This window comes from Zootoca vivipara, chromosome 3 (genome assembly GCF_963506605.1).
Source record: "Zootoca vivipara chromosome 3, rZooViv1.1, whole genome shotgun sequence".
NCBI lineage: Eukaryota > Metazoa > Chordata > Lepidosauria > Squamata > Lacertidae > Zootoca > Zootoca vivipara.
In genome coordinates this window covers 23,748,487-23,769,206 of record NC_083278.1, presented here as the reverse complement: position 1 = coordinate 23,769,206, position 20,720 = coordinate 23,748,487, and the positions used below count along the sequence as shown (strand labels likewise).

At 42.0% G+C, this 20,720-nt stretch overlaps 1 protein-coding gene across 1 annotated transcript in view; it reads right to left on the bottom strand.

Annotated features, from left to right (window-relative positions):
* Positions 1 to 20,720, bottom strand: part of TPO (thyroid peroxidase) — a 76,223-nt gene that overhangs the window by 37,565 nt on the left and 17,938 nt on the right. Inside the window, exons 2-6 of the mRNA XM_060272270.1 lie at positions 20,544 to 20,713; positions 19,585 to 19,717; positions 17,174 to 17,303; positions 15,819 to 16,025; positions 2,250 to 2,765 (exon numbers count right to left, since the gene is read on the bottom strand). Coding sequence (XP_060128253.1) covers positions 2,250 to 2,765; positions 15,819 to 16,025; positions 17,174 to 17,303; positions 19,585 to 19,717; positions 20,544 to 20,713 — 1,156 coding nt within the window. The remainder of the gene's footprint in view (positions 1 to 2,249; positions 2,766 to 15,818; positions 16,026 to 17,173; positions 17,304 to 19,584; positions 19,718 to 20,543; positions 20,714 to 20,720) is intronic.

Sequence of the window (20,720 nt, the reverse complement as noted above, 5' to 3'; positions counted from 1 at the left end):
AGTTGTTATGCTCACGTCCTGCTTTTGGGTTCCCCAGAAGTATCTAAGTGGCCACTGTGAGAACAGGATGCTATATTAGAATAGACTTTGACCTGAAACATCATGTGTCTTCTTACATAAAAGGGGAAAGGGTCACAATCAATCAATCAATCAATAATAAACCTTTATTACTGTCACGACACCACCTGTGTGCAGTGAAATTAAATGAGCCCCCCCCCCCATACACTCAGTCTTGTTCGCACTCTGTGTGCTTGCCGGAAGTCAATTGCACCACTATCCCCCCCCCCCATTCAGCAGCCCAATAGCCCATGGATAAAAACTGTTCTTTAACCTGTTGGTGCGGCTGACTATACTTCCGTATCTCCTGCCTGAAGGTAGGAGATTAAAGAGGTGCTGGCCGGGGTGTGAGTCATCCCTGAGAATTTTCCTCGCTATCCTGAGGCAGCGGTCTCCTGTGATGTCATCTAGCTAACTCAGGGGACAGTCCATGATATCATGTCCTGTATTCACCACCCTCTGTAGGGACTTCCTGTCCGTGGCTGTCAAACCATTGTACCACACTGTAATACAGTATTAAAGGACACTTTCTATTGTTGACCGGTAGAAAGAGATCATCAATTTTTGTTTGACATTGTTCTTACGCAAGACCCTGAGGAAATGGAGTCTCTGTTGGGCCTTCCTAACCACCTGGGTTGTATTGATTTTCCAAGTGAGGTCTTCATTAAGGTGAACTCCCAGGAATTTAAAGGAAGAGCCTCTCTCCACACAGCCCCCCCCCGATATATAATGGGGCTAGCTTCCTTTCAGAGGAAGAAAGTCCAACACCATCTCCTTTGTCTTACTGATATTTAGGTGCAAGTTGTTCTCTAAGCACCATGTCGAGACTTTTTGAACCTCCTCCCTATATGCTGATTCATCTCCACCTGTAATTAGACCCATTATGGTGGTATCATCTGCAAACTTAATAATTACAGTGGATGGATCGGATGAAATACAGCCATATGTATACAAAGAGTACAGGTAGGGACTCAGCACGTATCCCTGTGGGGTGCCAGCGATGAGCTTCAGAGAGGTAGATGTAGCAGGCCCAATCCTCACTATTTGTGTGTGATCCCTCAGAAAGTCTTTATCCAATCACAGATGGTAGAAGCATTTTAATAAATAATAATAATAATAATAATAATAATAATAATAATATTTATACCCCGCCCATCTGGCTGGGTTCCCCCAGCCACTCTGGGTGGCTTCCAACAAAACATTAAAATACAAAAATCCACCAAATATTAAAAGCTTCCCTAAACAGGGCTGCCTTAAGATGCCGTCTAAAGGTCTGGTAATTGTTGTTCTCTTTGACCTCTGGTGGGAGGGCATTCCACAGGGTGGGTGCCACTACCGAGAAGGCCCTCGGCCTGGTTCCCTGTAACTTGGCTTCTCGTAGCGAGGGAACCGCCAGAAGGCCCTCGGCGCTGGATCTCAGTGTCCGGGCAGAATGATGGGGGAAGAGACGCTTCTTCAGGTATACTGGACCGAGGCCGTTTAGGGCTTTAAAGGTCAGCACCAACACTTTGAATTGTGCTCGGAAACGTACTGGGAGCCAAAGGTCCACCAGCTTTTTAATAAGAATGTCCCGAAGGATGATATTAAAAGCTGAGCTATAATCAATAAACAGCATTCTGACATAATTCACCGGTCTCTACAGATGACTCGCTGCAAGGTGAAAATCTGCAGTTGGAAGAGTCATTATGCATACAAGTTGTCTGTGTGCAGGGCAGAGGTGCCAACTTGAATAAAATATTGGAGGAGCCTTGTATTGATCACAAGATGTGGCACATACAGAAACTATTTGAATGACAATGCTCATTAACTCTGGGGGTCTGGCCCCCTCAAATATTTTATTGTGGGGCCTGAAGGAACCTTGGCCCCTAGGAGTTGACTAATAGGGTGCAGGGTGTGTGTGCAGAGTGACTTGGGACAACAGGCAGCTTGCAGATAAGAGGGCACAATGATGGGATCGGTGCCTACTGGTCCAAACCCACGTCAACACTTCTTTTGTGCATTGGCTTAGTGCTCTGGGGCCCTGAAAAGAGCAGTTGATATGCATGGCCCAAATTGCATCTCCAACTGAACAAGGGCAGGAATAGTGGGCATAATCTTCCCATGTTTATTTACCCAAACACACTTTGTTATTTGTATGGTGTCAGAATCAAAAAGTATGATGCACAACAACATGCAGGTAAATGTCAGCTTACCTGATGCAGCGCGCCAACGATTTTGCGGGCCTCTTGATAGACAGTTTCAGGACTCCAGTGAGGGTTGACTTTCTTCAGCGCTTTTGCCAGGCGGTTGTGCTCTCGCAACCAAAGTGTATGCATAGCTGCTAGGGAAGGGACTTCACTAGCTCGACTGTCTCCCGCCATGAAGCATTCAACCCTCTCTTCTTTGTCTGCCTTGGGATCTTGAGCGCAAGGGGAAGGCACCTGGGCCACAAAAGGAAGGTATTCGCGGCCATTGTCAAAATACCGCATGTTTATTCTCAGGAGGCCCTCTTCGCTTGTCAGGTTCCTCAGTTTGTTCTCTGTTGCAGGTGTGCTGCCATAAACAGTTGATGCATCAAGGAAGGAGGTGAGGCTATTAATCTGTTGCCTTGGATTTAAGACAGAGAGGTTTCCTATGAGAAATCCTTGGTGACCAGTGGCACATGCAGGGGATGAGCGGTAAAATGGCAGGCAGTTCAGACTCGTGGAGAACGTATCATTGGCAAAAACCTGTGGATTAAGTAAAATACCTTTTGTCAGGGAATATAGTGCACCTGCCTCGTGGATGGAGCAGATTGATTAATTTTATTGGTGAAGCATGTACAAACCGTAACGTATTGGAGCATCTCCACCCCCATTGTTCTTCCCGTACCCTTTTGGCGGTTCCCTCGTTGTGAGAAGCCAAGTTGCAGGGAACCAGGCAGAGGGCCTTCTCGGTAGTGGCGCCTCCCAGGAGATGTCAAAGAGAAAAACATCTACCAGATTTTTAGAAGACATCTGAAGGCAACCCTATTTAGGGAGGCTTTTAATGTTTAATAGATTACTGTATTTCATTTTTCTGTTGGAAGCCGCCCAGAGTGGCTGGGGAAACCCAGCCAGATGGGCGGGGCATTATTTATTTATTTATTTATTATTTGGTTGGGTGGAATTCCCTGAACCACCTCAGCAGTCTGACACAACTCTTGCTGATGCACATGTGGCTGAACTCTTAGGGCTGCTTCTTATGGTGTATCGTGTATTCAGATAGAGATCCCTGTGCACACATTGGATTAGATCTCTGAGTGGAAGGCCTCTTTCATTTTCATGACACATCAGTTGTCAAGGGAACAGGGGCATGTGCACAAATCACACCTTTCCCCCTTGCACTTGGCATAAGGCAGTTTAATGCCCTTGTTTGGAAACAACAGATCCTTTTTGTTGTTACTGTTAAACAGTTGGGAATCAGAAACCCCTGCCAATTGACGGAGGCTCTATAGGCAAATTTAAGGAATATATTGATGATGATGATTATTTTTTGCTGTTTTGCTGGTCTGATTGTGTCCTATTTTATAGTTCCGGGTCTTTATTTGAAATTAATTCAATGGAAAATCTGCAGAGTTTCAATTAGGCATCAATTAATACACCATCAATACATAATCACTCAAAGGGCCCCAATGTTTTAATGGATACAGATATCATATGCAGTTTCACAACATATGGGTTCTGTTTTTAAAAGCTGTTTTTTGTGGGGTGAGGGGGAAGAGTTAAAATATGAGAATACATAGGGTGTTGGTCTTGTAAATACATGTATTGTAAATGACAAAGTGGTTGAACAGGCATAATTGGGATAAGGCGGCCCTTCAAGCAAGCTGTTCCTGAGCTGCTAAGGGATTTATAGTAATACTTTGAATTTGACCCAATAACAAATTGACAGCCAGTGTCGATCTCTGAGCAGAGGTGCACTATGCTGACACCTGTCTCAGCTACAACCAAGGCTACCTAGGTCTCCAGGGACGAAGCTGGAACCAGAAGCCAGCTGGCTAATAATAATAATAATAATAATAATAATAATAATAATAATTTATTTGTACCCAGGCCATCTGGCTGAGTCTCCCCAGCCACTCTGGGCGGCTCCCAATCAAATATTAAAACAATACAGCATTAAATATTAAAAACTTCTCTAAAAAGGGCTGCCTTCAGATGTCTTTTAAAAATAGGATAGCTGCTTATTTCCTTGACATCTGTTGGAAGGGCATTCCACAGGGCGGGTGCCACTACCGAGAAGGCCCTCTGCCTGGTTCCCTGTAACCTCACTTCTCGCAGCGAGGGAACCGCCAGAAGCCCCTCGGCGCTGTATTTCAGTGTCTGGGCTGAACGATGGGGCGGAGACGCTCCTTCAGGTATACAGGACTGAGGCCATTTAGGGCTTTTAAAGTCAACACCAACACTTTGAATTGTGCTCAGAAACGTACTGGGAGCCAGTGTAGATCTCTCAACAGATGCTGGAAAGGAGAGAATGAAAGCAAGGTGTTGGGAGGGTAGACCTGCGTGTACACATGGTCGTCCTACAACCCCTAAGCTAACCTGGTGCCCTTAGCGGCAGGGAAGGTTGCTATTCTGCTACCGGTGTTGAAGTAGGCGTCTGTGCACAGAATGGGAGATGATGGAACTCCATATCGTCCTTTGCCTACAAAGGAATCAAATAGTCTTCGGGAGGCTCTGTTGCCCCTACCCATTTTGTCTGAAGTTTAGCAACACATCACCTAATGTAATGAACCATGACAAGGCGTGACAAGAAAAATGTGTCATTCCCTCATTGGGCAGCCCTCAATGAGAACTCTCAGTTGTGAAATTCAAAGGATAACCAAACTTTGGAAAGAGGACAAATTTTCTCTGCCATTATGTACGATTGTTAAGGAAGGCTTGGTACTTTTCAATACAGTTTGCTAAAATAACCCCTCAAGGGAAACCTCTGCAGTGCTTTGATAAAGAAAAAAAGCACCAGCTTTGTAGAGATTGCTGACCTAATCCACCTTTTCTTCTGTTTGCTGTTGAGAGTAGGTTTTTTTTAAAAGCATATACAGTACTCTAGAAGTCAAGATAAGCTCTATAAACCCCTATATTAATCTTGCAGGTATCATATATTACATTATAAATGCATCAAATCTGTTCCATGTTCAAGGTGCTATTAATAAACAAAAAGGGGCTTTTAAATTTGTGTTAATGCAGGTGGAGAAAAACCAGACTGAATGGGGGAAATGCCAGGCACATAGAGAGGAAATCTGAGATTTAAATGAGATGATGAGGGCTGAAGGATACTTGTAATGGAGCTTTAAAATCTGTGGCTTAATGACATTTTTTTCCACATTATTCAATAGGCCCTGTTGGTTTGCTTTTTATTTTTCTTTCTAAAATAGCACTGAAAACTCATTACTGTGGGGAATGCTATCAAGGAGGCTATTATGTTAAATACTTGCTTATCTTCTAAGCTGATTAAAACTTGTTTGATTAATAAATGCTCCCACTTCTTTGCTCATTAGTTTAGTGGAAACAGTTCCAAGGAGTGATCCTTTATTTTGACAATGAATATTTCTCTGGTTAATCGTGGCCTTTATTGCCTCTGTTGTGTAATCAAGTGTTTTCTTTGCTTGATGTTCCCCTGGTGCAGTGTTTGCCTCCTTTATTAATTTGGTTGTTTAGATGCATATTATTTTCCCCTTCAATTGAAGGGAAGGAATTTTTTAGGATCCAATGTACCTCCATTCCCCCAGCTGAAAATAAGCCTAAGCCCAGGTAACTCCCATTGCTCATATCCATCCCTCTTTCATTCTTCTCTTCCTTTCCTCTCCTGCCTTTCCCAATTTAAACTGTACATTCCTCAGAGCCAGAGCACCATGTGAATCTATGGCAACACTTTTCCTACTATTGCTTGGTATGGTTATATTGGATTATATATTCTTTTGAACCACTGTTTGTGACATAGAATCTGAATAAATTCACCATTTAATTTAATTTCTTAGTGAACTAAGGCAAAAAGGTTCTTGCAACACACCAAGTGGCAGCAGGGGGTGGGGCAGGAATCTGTCAGTTTTTGTTTCTCCCCGTTTCTCGTTTTCCCATTCTTAAGTTCTCTACATTTCTACATCTGTTTGCTCATTTTGTTTTTTAAAAGTCCTCCTGAAAGCTCACCAGCATTTTAGTGCAGATTTCTCCTAATATACATCTGTATGCAATTTTGCCCCAAATACACATTTCTGCAAAGCAATTTCCCCTAATGCAATGCATTTTGTATGTTATTACCCCTTCATTGTTTTAATTTATAGCATTTGTACAATGATTTGACCACCCTAAATTGCTCTGGAATAAAATTCCCAGATCTACACATCTTCACTTGCTGGATTTCTTGTTCTCTTATTTTCCATTTCCCTAGTTTCCAACCTTTGTAAAAGAGCAGATTTTCGTCTTCTCGTAGTTTATAGAAAGTTTGTTAATTCCACAGTAGAGACTCAGGGAAAGTATAAGACGTTTCAAACCCAAGCTCGTTAATGATAGTAGGACTGTGTCATCTGCGTATAATAAAAGAGGAACAGGCTTCTGGTTGAGTTTGGGGGCGTGCGATTCTATTTTTTGGAGGTGTTCTGGGAGATCTGATAAAAATAGATTAAATAGAAAGGGGGCAAGATTACACCCTTGTTTTACCCCTTTCATATTAGGGATATCAGACGAGAGGTGACCTTTAATGTTGAGTTTAACTTGACAGATTTGAAAGAATATAAACTTTGTATTAAAATCTATAGGCGTTGATCAATTCTTAGCTCTACAAGTTTCTTCCACAATTTTGCACGATCAACTGAGTCAAAGGCACCACGGAAATCTACAAAAGCTGCGTAAATCTTAAATTGCTTTGGGGATCTATCTTTTTCGACCAAATGTGTAAGTATAAGGCAATGGTCTAAAGTAGAGCAACCTTTAAAGTTAAAGGGGCCCCTGACCATCAGGTCCAGTCGTGTCCGACTCATCTCACTCTATAGGCCGAGGGAGCTGGCGTTTGTCCGCAGACAGCTTCCGGGTCATGTGGCCAGCATGACAAAGCTGCTTCTGGCAAACCAGAGCAGTGCACGGAAATGCTGTTTACCTTCCCGCCGGAGCGGTCCCTATTTATCTACTTGCACTTTGATGTGCTTTCGAACTGCTAGGTGGGCAGGAGCTGGGACCGAGCAACAGGAGCTCACCCCGTTGCAGGGATTCGAACCGCCGACCTTCTGATCAGCAAGCCCTAGACTCTGTGGTTTAACCCACAGCGCCACCTGGGTCCCTTTAGAGAAACCTATTTGTTCCTTCCCTGGTAAATTTAGGTTTTTTATCCAGATGAGATGTTTAAATGAGAGGTGCTTGGCATAGATTTTTCCTATGACTGATAATAAGCTCATCAGTCTATAGTTCTTTGGTTTGTTTGGGTCGCCATTTTTAAAAATTGGAATAATTATTGATCTAAGCCATATTTCAGGCAGGATTCCATGTTTATCAAAGAGAGTAAATAATTGAGCTAAGGGTTCTGCCCACCAGTCTATGTACGTCTTAAATAATTCTATCGGTAGTCTGTCTGTTCCAGGTGATTTCCTTGATTTAAAGCTTCTAACTATCCCCCTGATTTCCTCCTCTTCGACCCTTGGCCACTCCTTCAGTCTGTTGATTTTATTATCTATGGCCTCGTTTCCTTTTGATTTACTATGTAGATCATTAAATACGGATATAAAGTACTGGAACCATTTAGATTCTCTAATTGATGAAAAATTTAATTGATTGTTGGTTTTCAGATCTCCATACACTAGCATCCAGAACGCTTTGTTGTTTTTGCTTTGTAATTGTAACCATTTTTGAGTAGCATATTTTTGTTTCTTTTCTTCTTTTCTTTTTTCATCTAAATAGGAGAGTTCTAATTTAGTAATTTAGTACGATTATTTTTGAAGGCTTGGTGCAATTTTCTTTTAAGTTGAAAGCATTCAACATCAAACCAAGGGCTAGCGCTGTATTTAGGTATCCAGATTTTAGGTGGGGTGTTAAGTTCTGCGAAGATTTGAAAAATTTCATTATATATTTTCAAAATGTTCCTATGGGGATTAGTGTTCTTTAAATTTAATAGCACCTGTTTTCACAAGTTAGCTGTAAGTTTTTGGCCCACTGCTACACTCATTTCCTGGGACTATTTTAGTTGGGTCATTTGTTTATATTGGCAAGGCCTTGGATGTTACAATTAATTATTTTAGTTTCCAACTTTAAATTGATAGACAGCAATAAAGGTTGATGATTGCTTTCAGTACGCATTCCAATTTTGAAATCCGTGATCAGATTTACAATATTATTTGTTTATGTCCTTACTACTATGTTCCTTTTTAAGTGACATCAAACATGCTTCATGTTTTCTTGTTCTTGCAACCTATAACATCTTACAGTAGTGTATTTACATGAAGCCATTTCCTCTGCACAGCACCATACCAGAAGGAAATCTCAGCTTGTCTATTACAAGGGGAAAATATAGGGGCATAACCTTGTGCCTGAAAGTTTTCCCTTCTGTGGCTCATTGCAGTTCATTGGGCAAATTGGGTTAGAGATGGTGCATACGAGCCGAAACATAATGCCTTATTCTCCCCACCCTCAGTGATCCTGACCCAAATAAGCCCCTCCCCTGGATACTTCTTTTTTTCTAGGAAAGAAAAATAGATGTGGCATTACAATCACAGAACCACTGTGAAACATCATCCTACATTGAACCCATACCCTATGTGATCCAACTTTCTCTGCCTTTGTTTTAGAAACTGTGTTTCGTATTAAAAGCAGTCAGTGTATCTGATGAAGTGTGCATGCACACGAAAGCTCATACCAAAATACAAACTTAGTTGGTCTTTAAGGTGCTACTGAAGGAATTTTTTAATTTGGTTTCGACTCAGACCAACACAGCTACCTACCTATAACTAAACCTATGTGATCTGTAAGGGAAAGTGTAACACCAATCCTTGCAACAATCGTGTGTGCTCTTTTATAATACCTAGGAGTCAACATCAATGCTCAAAAAATGTGCTCTGAGGAATTACAGGACCAAAATGAACTAGGCTCCTTCTTTGTAGTTCACCTCATTTCCCAGTGCTAACTCATAAGAAGAAAAGCTCTGCCAGATAAGATTAAATGAATTTAAAGACTTCAGTGCACATGGAAAGGTGTATCAGGCTACATTTTCAACCTGCATACCTTCATCTGAATACCCGAACAGAACCCCAATACATATAACTAGACACATGCGGGGCTCTGTCTACACAATTGTCATTGCAAACACAAAGTAACCAATTGTATAGACCAGAGATGGGCAATCTGTGGCCCCCCAGATGTTGCTGGACTTCTAACTATTCCCTGTCAGGGGCTATTGGGAGTTGGAGCTTGGCAATATGTGGAAGGCTACAGGGCAAGTACAGCTGTATGCAAGAGGACCTCTACAGACACTAACATGATCTATGGATCCTAGGGTAGTACCTTGCCTAAACTAGTGGCCTTCTAGGTGCCTCCTGCCTCCTTCTTTGGCAGAAAGATAACAACCCTCCTCAGTTATATGATGAAGTCTATCAATAAAGAAATACTTCTAGAACAGAATTTTAGCTCTGCTAAAAACGACCCACCTGACCGTAGTTTTTCACATCGAAGAGTTAGAGAGCAGATCCTCTGCTTAAAATTAGAGGCAGTATATTCACAGGATGTTTCATACTGAATCATTAGAAGAAAATATTTCCAGCTATGTAATTGTATTTATCACCAAGGCTATTTTAAATAAAATATAATTACGACGCTGACTTTTTTTAAATTAATTACTGCAGAGGCCATCAAATAGCTGCCAGCTATTAAAATATCTCTCTGAATTGTAATTATCATACTCAAGAGGGTTCTTCTATTTTGAGAAAAGAAATCCGTTGCTCAGAGGGATGTTTCTTCTTCTCAATCCTCAAGAAACGAACGTAAATAAATGAAGGTTGAAAAACAAACCCTAAAACACAAATTGTTCAAAGGGGCAGATAATCCATTTAATTGCATTGGGCACATTTAATAGAACTGACTGGTTTCTTGTGATTTGAATAATATGTTTTAATGCTTTTTAAAAAATGAAAAATTGAAAAAATGCATATTTGTTATTAAGGTAAGTTGCAGCTTTGAAAAGTGGCTTAGGTCACACCCACAACAAACATTTAAAGCAGTCTTGTACCAATTTAACAGTCATGGGTTCCTCCAAATCAGGCATCCCCAAACTCGCCCCTCCAGATGTTTTGGGACTACAACTCCCATGATCCCTAGCTAACAGGACCAGTGGTAAGGGATGATGGGAATTGTAGTTCCAAAACATCTGGAGGGCTGAGTTTGGGGATGCCTTCTCCAAATAATCCCAGGAACTGTAGTTTGTTAAACGTGCTGGGTATTGTAGCTCTATGAGTGTTAAACTACAGTTCCTAGGATTCTCTGTTATAAACAAATAAATAAATTGTCACCACATCTGATGGATGAATGTTCATAGAACAATAGAATCATAGAATTGGAGAGCTGGAAGGGACCCTGAGGGTCATCTAGTCCAGGCACCCCCAAACTCGGCGCTCCATATGTTTTGGGACTACAATTCCCATCATACCTGACCACTGGTCCTGTTAGCTAGGGATGATGGGAGTTGTAGTTCCCAAACATCTGGAGGGCAGAGTTTGAGGATACCTGATATAGTCCAATCACCTGTAATGCAGGAATCTCAACTAGATCACACATGACAGATGACCATTTGTATGTTTGCTGTCTGCTGTCCTTAATTCTGTGGCTCTTCTTCCTCAGAGCTCATCTCCTCTGTCCTGAAAGCGTAGTTCAAATCCACCAGCTCCTCCCTCAAGCAATGTCCCATCATGCTTTACTCAGATGAGTGCCTGATATAGCACTGGCTCAGCTTTGAGGTTCAGAGGAGGAAAAAAACCTGCTTCTGCCTGCTTGTTCACTCTCATTATCATATCAAAAACCTGCCCCTTGAGGAGTTTTGCAAGACACAAATGAGTGTGGGGCTCATTTCCCCCACAGGAACTGGAGAGGTGGAACGGACCTCAAAGGTCATCCAACTCCCTGAACAGCACAGGAAAGCCACTACAACATCATTCCTGGTAGGTGGCTATCTGCTTAAAAACATCCCACAAAGAAGAGTCCACTGCCTTCTAGGACAGTCCCTTCCACTATGAAACACCTTGTAACCATCAATAAGTTATTTCCGTCTTAACTGGGACTGTATTAAAAAAAATCCATCCTTTAATTAGTGTACCAAGTGTCTTTCAGGACACTAGCAAAAACTAGCTTGACCTAAGATACAAAGGAGTCTTGTGAACATCATGTGGCATAATTGCTCCATAAAGTTTCATAAATACACATTGCTATACACTTTCCCCATTGGAATAGGTTCATCTGACTTTCTCTGCCTTTGTTTTAGAAACTGTGTTTCGTATTAAAAGCAGCCAGAATTTGCAGTCAATATTATTATGCCGATGACAGTCACAATACACAACTTAGAATGGTCACGTGCATTTCAACCCCCACACCTGACAGGATAGCACACTGCCTATGAAGGAGAGAAAAACACCTCCCAAAATGTTTTAGAAAAATCTTTCTGGATGCTCCTGTTAGACAGGTGGCGGCACAATGAGGTGCCTCTTTTGTTAGCTAAGCTAACCGTGGAGTTAAGTCTTCCTTGTGCAAAGTAGGGGGCATACAAGCTATAGATATATGACCACCACCAACAGCATTTGCAATTTCCTTCCACAGTACAGTTGCTACATTTTACACAGCAGAAGCCCACACCCATCAGACTTCATATGAGCCTACCTAAATGGACAGTAATTTTGTAATACTCAATCTTGCGACATACTGAAGGTAGGACAATAATCCTTGCAGCGATTTCTTAAATGAGTGATATTCATGTATGTGCTACCTGCTTTGAAAGGAATCCATGCAGCTATTTCTTAAATGAGTGATATTCATGTATGTGCTACCTGCTTTGAAAGGAATCCATGCAGCTATTTCTTAAATGAGTGATATTCATGTATGTGCTACCTGCTTTGAAAGAAATGGGACAACCTATATGTGCAGGAGATCCTCATATGCATGGGGGAAATAATTTATAGTTTATGGTGCAATTACAGTCATACCTCGGTTTGTGACCGCAATCCGTTCCGCGGAGCCGGTCGCTCCCCGAATCGGTCGTTCCCTGATGCACGTTTCTGCGCATGCGCAAAGCGCCGATAGAGCGCTTCTGCACACACACACGCTGTGCAGATCGCTTCTGCGCATCCGAGCGCCGTGGAACCCGGATGTAAACACTTCCGGGTCTGCGGTGGTCGGAAACCGAAGCGGTTGTAAATGGAGGTGGTTGCAAACCGAGGTATGACTGTAGACATGATATTTCTTTTAAAAAACAACACCTTAATGTATAATAATAATAATAATAATAATAATAATAATAATAATAATAATAATCTGGCATAGATGCCTCCCTAAGCCATCTGGCATAGTAAAGTTATTTACCAGCAATAAACATTCACACTATACTTACAAAAAAGTAAGTATCTACAACAGTAGATTCTCAAAATGCATAGGCAATCAAAGTTTCCAGGCAATTTTAAAACCTAAGATGAAAGGAAGAAAGACAAATATCAGGAGGGCAAGGGTGCCACACCTGACACCAGCAGAGGAACCATCAATTGCTGACTGACATCCCTGTGGAAGGAACCTCAAACAGTGAGTTTTGCGTGACTGCAAAGAGCCCTTAGGGTGAGCTTCCAGGAATGAGTCTTGTGTATTACTGTAGCCAACTATAACCTAGGGAAATTTTTTTTCCATCTGTTTTAAATGAATGTTTGTTTGCTACTTTTTGAAGGGTGAAAAGGACAACACTTTGGTTTGGAAGAATGCCCATTTTCCAACTCTATAATTTCACAGCGTCCACTGATGGGGGAAACAAACAACAAAAACAATCTTTAGATATTCTGAAACTGTACCGTTAACAGAATGCAGTTCTGTAGTTCATTTCCCAAGTGGAGCGCTTGGCGTGGTACTTTCATCTGCCGGAATGTGCACTATGGAAGAGCATGATGATATTCCACAGGAAGAAGTAAGTCCAGGATAATAAAAAATATCTCTCTATGGAGCCTTCTTATTTGAAGCAGCAGCAAAACAAAACCTAGCCAGGATAAGTCTCTGCTTGACAATTCTTATTCTGCAAAATACCCTTGATAGCATTTCAAAAACATGGCCAGAGAAGCGCATTGCAAATAAGTACTTATTTACCAATTTGCAAGAAGCTTGCCAGATAATCTCACCTTAATTCCATACATGCCTTTAGCCTAATCAAATGAATGAAACAAAGATCCAGATCAGAAACGCCAGAGTAACTCCAAGTGTAATCATGGTGTGAGAGTTTACATTTTTGTCTGGCCCATCCCTGTTGGTACAGTGAAACCTAGGTCTGATCAAAATATTCTTAAACAGAATTCAGTTTCAACTAATAGTACACTAAAGAAACTAAATGGCGCAGTCCATTTAGGGAGGACCTGATATTGACCACCACTACATCGTGTTCTTTGATTTTTCAACAGTTAATTCCAGTTGATATGAACATAAGAACAAAACCTGCTGGATCAGGCTAAAGGCCATTAGTTTAAAATCCTGTTCTCACAGTGGCCAACCGGATGCCTATGAGAGAGAAACTCCCAAGCAGGACCCCACTTGTGATTCCCAGGTGGTACATAGTTGCTATTGAAAGCCTCCTTAAATTTGTCTAATCCTCTTCCAAAGCCTCCTTGAATTTGTCTAGTGGCCATCACCTCCTCTTGTGGAAGCAAATTCCACACAGATTGCTGTTGACTCACTGCACAGCTTTTAAGATTTCGCAGAGTGATTTTGGATTGGAAGGTAAAACTAGCCCATGCTCTTAACTGTTAGGTGCAATGGGATAAGAGATGGAGAAGCAACTGTCACCTTCCTATCCCTGTTCCCAAATAGAAATCCAGAACTGTTGAAGCAACTTTGCTTGTAGGTTGTAAAGGCTGGGTCCCTAACTGCTATGCCAGATCTGCTGGGTATGTTCACGTTCTTCGCAAGGGCCTGCAGTATGTCCAGGGTAGGTTTCTTGTCCTTGTCCATCCTAAGCACTACCAGGTTAGGAAATAGCTATATAAATGGAAGTCTCTGTGGCTCAGTAGGTGCACCTCCTCGTTCAAAGGGATTATAATTTGGCCTTTAAATTTAGGCACTATTCTGCATTGTTCTTAACTTGCATTGTACAGAAAGGGAAATTTAAAATGGAGTAAGAATTTTAATTGACGGGAAAGACTTCATGTCAAAAACAAACAATGACTAGCAGGAACTAATAATCTGGCAATAGGGAGGTTTGCTATAGTGAAGGCACTGTAAGGGGACTGTTAAGCCAGTGAAGGAGTAACCGAACACTGAATTCTTTGCTTAAGAGCTTTTGTATTCTTCAGGGGAAGGTGCTAATGGGTAGAAAGTAACTTCCAAAGGTGCCTTCTGCTTTTCAAGCAGTGTTGTTTGCCAGGAGGAGGAGGAGGAGGAGGAGGAGGAAAAATCTCCCACAGAACAGCAAATTATTGCATCCATTAATTCTAGGGATCATATTGCTTTTGACAAACACACATTTTCAAGGATAGAAAGCCCATACTAAAAACATGCAGCAGAATTACAGACTCATATATATTCTCACATACATCCTCAGAGAAGGGCCATGTAGCTCAGGGGTAGAGTATCTGCTTTCCATGCAGAATGTCTCATGCACTGGCGGAGCTTCATGCTCCGGCACTGGGGGTGGGGCTGGCACGCATTCTGGGGACGTGGCGCACCACCCGTAGGGGTGTGGCGTGTGTTCTGGGGGCGGGGCGTGTGTTCTGGGGGCGGGGCGTGTGTTCTGGGGCGGGGCACCCAGTGCAGGCGGGGGGGCAGCTGTCTTGACGCCCTCAGGATCGCGCTGCCCAGGGCGGAGCGTCCCTATCGCCCCTCCCTTTCTACGCCCCTGGTCTCATGTTCAATTCCTGGTGTTTCCAGGCAGTGCTACAAAAGACCCATGCCTGAAAAACTGGAAAGTCACTGGCCCACAGCCCCCCCTCAAAATGCCCTTCATAGCAATACATATGGACATAAGGATGTTTTTTCCTAAAGCACAACAAATTTCAAGAAGGGCTGTGGCTCGGTAGTAAAAGCATTGAGTAAAATTCCCACATTCAATTCCCAGCATCTCGTGGCTGGGGGGGGGGGAATGGTCAAGAACCACTTTCTGAAATCTTGGAGGCCTACTGCCAGTCAGTGTATACAATAGTGACCTTATACCGGTAACTGGGCATGTTCCTATGGAATAGCAGACCTGTAATGCTAACTTATTGTGGCCAATAACAACTACCGTAATTGAAAAAGGAACTCAAAGTTAGTGAATTTTGATAACACTCTGAAAATCAGTTCATTCCCAGTGAAATAATAGCTTTATAGATTGTGTTTCACTGTCTTTGCCTTCATAGGAAAATTTAAACTGAATGACCCCTTTGAAACAGAGAATTATTTGTTTCTACTTTCCTTACTGGAATGAAAAACTTGATGCAGAAGACCATAGTAATCCCCTCCCCCATCCTGATAAAACTCTTAGCTTAGCAACAAAATATAAGCATGACCTTATTTATTCTCTCATATTTTAACTACTTTTACCAACCATCATATTTTAAAGAAAACAAACCTAAAGGATACCTGTATTGGAAAACACGGACTCCTGTTTTCACATGTCAGTTGACAGTCTGCTTCTTCCAGAGAGGAAGGTCGATTTACACTCTGTGGCGTAAATGCAAGGTCATGACTGATGTATTGCCCCCACACAGTGATCATATCAGAATGTCGCTCATCTTCAGTAACAGCCTCATTAGATACCTCAATAATGTTTCTTGTCACTTCACGCACCTGGAGAAAAAAGAGTTAATTGAGTTGGCATGTGAGACACTATTTACTTTTCATTCAATAGCCATAGGGAGCGAAAGCAACCAAGAACGTACCACTTTAGCCAAAATAACATAAGTCACAAAGTTGTTCTATTTAAAAAAACATATTTCAGTTTTATTAAATTGTTAAACATGTACAACTTAAACACTCTCTTTCCCTCTCCCTCTCCCATAGCTGCCAAGTTATCCCTTTTTTAAAGGGATTTTCCCTTATGCTGAATAGGCTTCCTCGCGAGAAAAGGGAAAACTTGGCAGCTATGCCCTCTCCCTCTCCCTCCCTCCCTCTCTCTCCCTCTCTCTCTCTCCCTCTCTCTCTCTCCCTCCCCCCCCCTCTCTCTCGGCAAAGTTGTTTTGAGGCAGGGATAGGGAAACTGTGGCTCTCTGTCTTGTTGGAAACCAATCAGCCTCAGTCAGCCTAGTCAACGGTGAGGAATGATGGGAGTCAGGGCCGTCTTAAGCGGGTCGGGTGCCCTGGCGTCATGGATCGCTCTGGTGCCCCCGCCCCGCCCCTTCCCGCGGCTGGTGGGCGGGCGCAGCGTGGTTTCTGCACGGCTTCGCTGTGCAGCGCCCCCTGCCGACCTGGCGCCCCGCGCCACCCAGCCTACCCCTAGAGCCGGCCCTGATGGGAGTTATAGTTCAGTAACATCTGAAGAGCCATAGGTTCCTCAGTCCTGCTCTAAGCAGTAAACGAGAAGCCATAGGTGCCAACTCCCTGGGGCCCTGGGTGCCCAAGCACCCACAAATTCTCCATGAAGGGGCCCGGCATCCACAAATTTCACTACCAGGTCCACACACGCTGCATGGTACCCACAGCCCTGGGCAGCCACGGTCGCAGGGCCAAGCTGCCACTCCTGCAAGAAGCTTGTCTCTAATCATCTTTAGGCAGAAACAAAGGACCTTATTATGTGTTAGCTACCTTAGCGTTGCGATCCTGTGCGAATCTGCTTAGAAGCAAGTCTCATTTGTTACTGTTTAGTGGGTGGGTTTTATTTTTTCCTTAATCACATTCTCTCTTGTGCTGTGGCTCTATGCCTGGAAACTTTGTTGATGCACGGTATAGAAATCTCTTATTAAAAAATACACGTTTTAATGATTTCACAGAGTACCAACCGATGGCAATGGAAATCCATTATGTAGGAAACCGTAATTCCATCCTTTGGGCTGACTTAGTCCATCTTCATAAACTGGAGGAAGCCACCTAGCCAGAGCTGTGTTGGAGGCTCCCCATCTAGGATGTGCCCTATGCAATTAAAATGTTTTAGAATACATTTTGATACAACCACCAACATTAACTGCAGCAAGCATGTGGGCAAATATTAAAAATCTATGGGTTCATTCAGTGACAGATTTATGGAAAGCAATCATATGCAACTCCTCAAGCTTGAGATATGTATGGAACAAGTTTAAGGTTTGTTTTTAAAAGTCAGCTATCCCCTGCAAAAATTTTTATAGCTGGAGGCTGTGGCCAGGATCCAAAGTGCCATAGAACAAATTCCACTTTCTCAATGGAGCTTTGAACTTGTGGGTATCAAACAGGCAACACTCCATACCACGCGATATACCTCTCTTGAATATGGGGGAATTTTCAAAGGAATTTGCAGTATGGCATAAGGAAAGGGGAAGGGGAAATGTCAAACATTTTGCTTGGCATGCCCAAGTCCTTCAACACTCCTGTAGTAACTCTTTGGATCCTGGTGTGTAAACACAACTCATGTTATTATGACCTCTTGGAATATGGCTCAAGAGCAAGAAAGATAACCAAGGTCAAGGAAATCACCTGAAGCCATGTGATTATTGGGAAAAAGGAAGGAAAGAGGTTGAAAAAGATGAGAAGTTTTCACGTTGAATGTAGGGCAATTTCATGTCTGTGCACACTCAACTGCATGGGTTTAGTAGGCTATGGCGAGCCCTTTGCTATTTTCAGAGCTCCCCAAACCTGGGGGCAATTCTTTATTTGTGCAAAAGGCATAGGTGAAAACACAAAGTCCCAAGTAAGCTTCTCTAAAGCAGCTTTCTCAATCTCTTGCCCTCCAGATGTTTAGTAGTACAGCTGCCACAACCCCTTGCCACTGCCCATGCTAGCTGGGGCTGATGGGAGTTGCAGTCCAACAACTTCTGGAGCTTGGGAAGGCTGCTCTAAAGAATGAGCAAGGAATGATGATGATAGGAAGAGGAACAGATATTTACTGGAGCACCAAACACAAAAGACTATTCCTTCTATACAGGAGTCCCTGCAAGGTGCAACTACAGAAAGACACAGATGATCTACACGAAGTTAGTCATACACTTATGTTTCTGTAGGGACACTTAATAGGGAACAATTATTTTAGTAATACTTCATTGATCTTCAGTATACAAAAGGGCTCAATTTGCAAAGCAATGTGGGACAGTAATACATTTAATTAACTGCGATAATTCACATTTGAAGGTTGACGTACGCCTTAATAAAGCATTCAGATTAGTTACAGCTGATTTGTCTTTATTGAAATGGCATAAAATACTGCACATAGTGCTATTTCACTCAATTAAAAGTAATGATATGTTAATTTAACAGCTTAACCAGTGATTTTCTTCCTGATTGCTTTAATATTTTAGCAGATCACTGGAATGTTAGTGGGGTAAGAAACCTTTCTTTTCAAAAGCGGTGGGGAGGCAAACAGAACTGCAAGCACATTCTGTGTGCTTGTGGATTTGTTCCCTCAGCTGAAACAAATGGGGAAACCCAAATCTTCAGCAACATGTGCGAGAGTGCTGTGTTCAAGGAAGAATGCACAGAAATATCCGTAGCGAAGTGTAGGGTACAATCTTTTGACACAGTCCATCATCTGCCAAGGGCAACCTATGTTCATATAAAGCTCCGGTTCACAGCCTGAATGCAAATCTACACTTTATATATTTCTTTATATGCAAGGTTTCTTAATCTAACTACAGTGGTACCTTGGTTTACAAACTTAATCCATTCTGGAAGTCCATTCTTAAACCAAAGCGTTCTTAAACCAAGGCGTGCTTTCCCATAGCAGCGGGGGACTCAATTAACACTCAACAGGAAGTGGAACATGTTCTGCTTCCAAGGCAAAGTTCACAAACCGAAACACCTACTTCTGGGTTTGCAGCGTTCTTAATCCAAGTTGTTCATAAACTAAGCTGTTCTTAAACCAAGGTACCACTGTACATCTTAATACCAAACTGCCAGATTCAATATACCGTACATGTAACATTAAAGCACTTACTGGGGCTCCTCAAAGATGGTTCAGGGTTGAAATGATACTGCACATTCCCACAAACATCTACAGTCAACAGCTGCGTCCATAATGTGCTGAACAGCAAACATTTATCCTTAATAGCAAGTAAGTGCTACAACTACATTGTTCAAATGAGCCTGTAAAAATTCTAAGGATTCTCAAAGAAAACCCAGAGAGTTTTAATGTGAAACTAATTTAGTACAGAAGCCCAAGGAAAAACAAGGGAGGCCCCTGCAAGGGGAGCGTCAACATAATTATACCTGTTGCTGTAAGATTTACCTGTTCTGGCAAGCTCCGGTGATATGTCTGTATTTCCTGGTCATACAATTGTCTGGGCATTTTGGTGGCAGCATATAAGGCAGACATCCAGATACATTGGTAATCATCATGAGAACATCAGCAGGTAACACGTCTGGAAATTAAAAACATGGCTTCACTCTTTGTGCATCGCATTTGACTACGATTCATTATCTGTGGAATGCTCTCCCCAGCAATGCCCGCCTGGCACCTTCTTTGACATATTTTTGTTGCCACAGAAAATCAAATCTTTCCCCCAAGTTTTTTTTATAAGACTAAAATCTTTTGTTGCTAGTATGCTGCCCAAACTTCCTGTGGCTGTTTTGGAAGTTTTTTTTTTAATATTCTCTTTTTAATGGTAGTATACTAATGTTTTTAAATGTGTTGTCTCTTGAATGGCTTTGGGTAACAGGTGGCTAATAAGTCAAAATAATAATAATAATAATAATAATAATAATAATAATAATAATAATAATAATTCTGCAATTACTGGTGCAACACCATTCAAAATACTGATGCAAGAATCAGAATCACACACACACATATAGTTTGAATGCCAGTTGCATATTTGCAATAAAATGCAAATATTTTCTTAAGTGCTTTTGGGTTGTTTTTTTTTTTCAATGTCCAAAAACATTAGTAAACTGTATACTCAAGCCAAACAAAATAAACATTTTAAAGCATTCCTGAGAGGAACTTCACAACAGTGTCTCAGACATCGATACAAGTGTTCTTTGTTATTTGGAGTATCTGAATTTCTTCCCTGAAGCACAAAAAGCGGCCTCTTTTTCCACAGTTCAATTGTGTGCACAGGCCAGATATGAATTTAAGTCCTACCTGCAGCAAAATAAGACTAGAATGAAGTCAATACTGCTTTAATCTAAGAGGCACAACCCCTAAGGAGCCACGAGGGATCCTTGTGAGCATCTGCTTCTGCTTACCACTTGGAAGCAATGAACGTTTATGCTTCTGGTGAAGTTCTCGTTTCAAATCCTGCTTCGAAGCTTCCATGCTTTCAGCTGCTTGAGAGATAGCTTGAGTCTCTTGATATGGATATTTGGAAAATGCCAAAAACTGTGAAGAAGCCATTGTGCCATGTCTTTCAAGAAGCCTACACA